Source organism: Coffea arabica, chromosome 6c (genome assembly GCF_036785885.1).
Source record: "Coffea arabica cultivar ET-39 chromosome 6c, Coffea Arabica ET-39 HiFi, whole genome shotgun sequence".
Taxonomy (NCBI): domain Eukaryota; kingdom Viridiplantae; phylum Streptophyta; class Magnoliopsida; order Gentianales; family Rubiaceae; genus Coffea; species Coffea arabica.
In genome coordinates, this window is record NC_092320.1 from 58228837 (window position 1) to 58233037 (window position 4201).

The 4201-nt window shown below is 33.1% G+C and overlaps 1 protein-coding gene across 1 annotated transcript; it reads right to left on the minus strand.

Annotated features, from left to right (window-relative positions):
- Positions 1–349: 349 nt before the first annotated feature.
- On the minus strand, positions 350–3333 carry LOC140008838 (uncharacterized). The gene is made up of 3 exons (XM_072053731.1): positions 3239–3333; positions 3124–3193; positions 350–595 (listed from the first exon to the last, which is right to left on the minus strand). The coding sequence occupies exons 1-3, from the start codon at positions 3331–3333 to the stop codon at positions 350–352; spliced, it is 411 nt and encodes a 136-aa protein (XP_071909832.1).
- Between the last annotated feature and the right edge of the window lie 868 nt (positions 3334–4201).

Sequence of the window (4201 nt, forward strand, 5' to 3'; positions counted from 1 at the left end):
AAGGGGGAGGCATTGTTATGGCCTGGATTCAATGGAGCTATTAAACAAACTACCAGAAAGAGTCAGCAGGGAAGGTAGCAAGAGAAATGGGGGGCACATGGAGGAATCACGTGGCCAAGCATGGTCCGAACAGAATGAAGAAATTGGGCGGGAAAGTTAGTTAACTGCTAGTAATCTGTTACTTGAGTTAGAAGCTAGGATTTGTATAAGAATTACATCTGCAATCGGAGGAATCATCAGATTGATTGTTACAAAATTCTTCTCTCAATAATATCTCAGACTCCCTCATTGTCTTTTCTCTCTTCTTCCTCTGAGTTCTTCCTTATTTCTCCCTCTTTTTCCCCTTCTTCTATCTTCCCTCTACTGACTTGAATCGCTTTTGCTGTAAATTCTCCTCTAAAGGCAAAAGATTATGAAGCAACCTCCACACAAAGAAAGACAATTTAATAGGGACAATGGCGTTCCAAATCAACCCGGAGACCAGAGAGATATTTTTCCTTTTCCTGACAGTCTCCCAAGCAGTGGAAACGGAAAAAAGCCCATTAGCAGAAGGAGACCATACCATGGAGTCCTTCTTAGACGGATCAAACTGTACCTGTAAAACTTGCAACACTATAGGTTGCAATAATCAAAGCCTAAGTTTTGCCTCATTCCATTTGTCCCCAATAAAGAATTCTGCCACAAGGAATTGAGGAGAGTCCTGCCGACAATAAAGTTGACACAAAGGATCATCTTGTAACCATCTGTCAACCCAGAAATCTACTGAACCCTCTCCAAAACACCATCGTTTATATATATATATATATATGCAAAGTGTATATATATCATGCATACAATACCTCGATTATCAGCATTCCATTGTTGCCATCCTTTCTGCCTTGTGGCTTCTACATTCTAAGTTGATGTACCAAAATGAAAAATGGAAAAGAAGAAGAAGAAGAAAATTAATCATACAAAACTTTTTCTTGTAGACAATGAACTTTCATTTATGCATTATTCTTGTCAAGGCACAATTTTTTTTTAACTATTAATCCTCGAGGCACAGATTTTGCAGGTGACATAATGGTGAGCTTTTGCATCCGCCGATAGTACATGGAAAATGATGTAACTGGCAATCTGCTAAAGAATTGGATGCTAAAAAACAAGTCTGATGAAAAAAAAAGAAAGTCATAAGGACAACCAATATTCTTGATGACAAACAAAAAATAAACAGTAATTGAAATATAAAAATTGGCCATGAAAATCTTGCACTCCCTATGTGCCATAATTTGAGATTTTTTGTTTTTTGGAATTCAAACTTTTTAAGAAAAAAAATGTAATTATTAAGTTTGAATGTGATGATTTTGGATGAACCTTAAACATGGTCCTCACATTTAAATTCTATGAGTCTAGTGGCACGCAAAAAGTATTTTTTTTTTCAAATGGTAAAATGGAAGCTTGAGAAGTTGTGTTGATTTTGAAAAGATGATTCTTTGTTTGGATTATCCAAAAGGTGAAAACATGACACTAGAAAAGGATGGAGGGAGGATAAAAGTAATAGTTGCTCAGTTATTTTACTAGTTTACTACTATTTTATTTACCTTTTTATTGTATATTTTTCAAAAAGCTTCCTTTTGTTTAGTTAAATAGAAAACCGAAGACCATGTACTTTATTTGTTTTCCATTGTTTGATATCAATAGGGCAACAAGTAATTTTAAAACTAGTGGAACACATTATAAAAATTCATAATTTTTCAAAGAGTGAGTTTGTAGGACTTTTTGGGGGGGGGGGGGGGGTGGGGGGCATGGGCCCCCACTTTAAATCCACCACACAACTATTAAAGTCTCCCAAGCGTAAAATTTTTTTAAATTGGAAATTGTGAAAATGTAAAGGAATAATAATTATGGCCACATGCTATACAAATTAAAATTAATCAAAGCCATAAATAGGTATAATTATTCTATAATTAGAAGGTTATATTAACTTTGTTATAGGGGCTGTTCTCATTTTCTTTTACATCTAGATTTTAGATTTTTTTTTTAAAAAGGTCAAAATCGTGAATATACCTATGAGTTAACTTTAATTGATTCTGATTTTTTTTCTCTATAATGACATTCAATGATTAACTTTTGCAAAATTTAATGCAAACAAGCATAGGCTAAAAGAAGCATGAATGCTAAAACAGTAAAAGCGGTCAGGAAAAATTTCTATATTGGGAATAAAAGATGAAACATCTTAAATGACCCCATAAAGTTTTGATTCTAAAATTACTCACTAAAAATATGCTAATCACAAGTGAATTTCAGCTCATAACAATAGGTAGCTTTGAAGGTGTCCGATTGGTTTTGTTAGAAAAAATTCATATTGATGTTCAATGGATACCTACATAAGCAAATAAGGTTGCAAACTACGCTAAATCTACCAATCTAACTGAATCTCTTTGGAATTCCTCCCGGCTTTGTCAAATAAATTAAATTGTGTTGTATGATTCCCAGCTAACTTATTAATAACTTGTTTGGATAGGAATATTTGCAAAAAAAATTTCAAATTTTTTTCTACTTACATCATGAACACAATTTCCAACCCACCTTTTTATCTAACATATATTATATCAGAAAAAGTGTTACAGTAATTATTTTAAAAAAATATATCAAAGAACCTCCTATTCAAACAAACTCATTGGTTTCACGTTTTCTATATACAAATACATATACATGTACATGTATATATATATATATATATGAATTCAGCCTGGCCATAAAAATTTCAATAATTTCATAAAGTCCCATGTCTTGACGTAATATATATGTGGGTAAGATTGAGCAGTAATATCCATTGTTTTCATTATATATATACGTGGGACTTTATGAAATTATTGAAATTGTTATGGCCAGGCTGAATTCCTAATTTGAACCTAAGCTGATATCATATCCTATCCAATGAAGGAAAGAAAAATCCTGAAAATGACAATAGGAGACTTATGAATTAATGAAAATAACGCTTATGAAATTAATTAATCTCCGCCAAAATTAAAGATGTGAAATCTAAACTAATTTTTGTAAAGAATTTAATCCTGTGTCTGTGTAACGAGAAAACAACAATTGCTGACTTTCATATGTTGTACGGATATTCTGGAGTAGTACTTGTTGCTTCAGTGGCCACAACGGATCCCTCAACTCAATGTTATTAACAAAATCCCAATGAGTCTTTTGACTGAACAAGAAAAGAAATTAAATCCCACTACAAAGCCGTACCTACCTCTGCAAAGCTGATCTACGTTGAATGGCCCAACTTGGGAAGGACAAGCTGCCAATGACAATGACCAAGTCACCAACAAATGAAAGAGACGCCATCAATTAATGCCAGACTTGATTGTTTCTCCAGTTAATTTCACGGACAAATAAATCTTGTCATTTCTTTGAATACTCAAGTAGAAATTTTGTAAGATTACACATACTTTAGCAAACTACGCTAAATCTACCAATCTAACTGAATCTTTTTGGAATTCTCCCCTGACTTTGTCAAATAAATTGTGCTGTATGATTTCCGGCTAACTTCTTAATAACGTTGGTTTTGCATTTTCTATATATATATATATATAGACACACACACGCAATCTTCCCCACATTTATATTCCGTGTAGATATGGGTCTTTATGAAATTATTGAAATTGTTATGGCCAGGCTGAATTCCTTATTTCAACCTAAGCTGATATCATATTCTATCCAATGAAGGAAAAAAAAAAAGTCCTGAAATGACAATAGCTGACTTATGAATTAATGAAAAGAACACTTAAGAAATTAATTAATCTCCACCAAAATTAATGACGTGGAATCTAAATTAATTTTTGTAAAGAATTCAATCCCGTGTTTGTGTAATGAGAAAGCAACAATAGCTGACTTATTCATATGTTGTACGGATATTCTTGAGTAGTACTTGTTGCTTGAGTGGCCAAATGTCAATGTTTTTAGCGAAATCCCAAAGAGTCTTTTGACTGAACAAATAAATCTTGTCATTTCTTTGAATATTCAAGTAGAAAGTTTGTAAGTATGTGTCTTGGCATGTCGAAGAGATGGTTGCTGTTGGTTATTAGTAGAACTTTAAGTACTTTCATCCGTTAAAGGTCATATAGCTGCTCAAGTGTCTTTGAGTGACAAATTGGGATTTAATGTCTCTATATAGACTCAAGGCTCCAAAATTGGTTCAGCCCAATGTTGTCCT

Bases quoted from the DNA above. Each gene is read 5' to 3' on its own strand.
- LOC140008838 (XM_072053731.1), bottom strand. From the start codon at position 3,333: ATGGCGTCTCTTTCATTTGTTGGTGACTTGGTCATTGTCATTGGCAGC. The intron at 3,194-3,238 runs GTAGGTACGGCT...TTTCTTGTTCAG, and splicing joins CGTAGATCAGCTTTGCAGAG to TCAAAAGACTCATTGGGATT. The intron at 596-3,123 runs GTACTACTCCAG...CAAGTTTTACAG, and splicing joins TGTGGCCACTGAAGCAACAA to GTACAGTTTGATCCGTCTAA.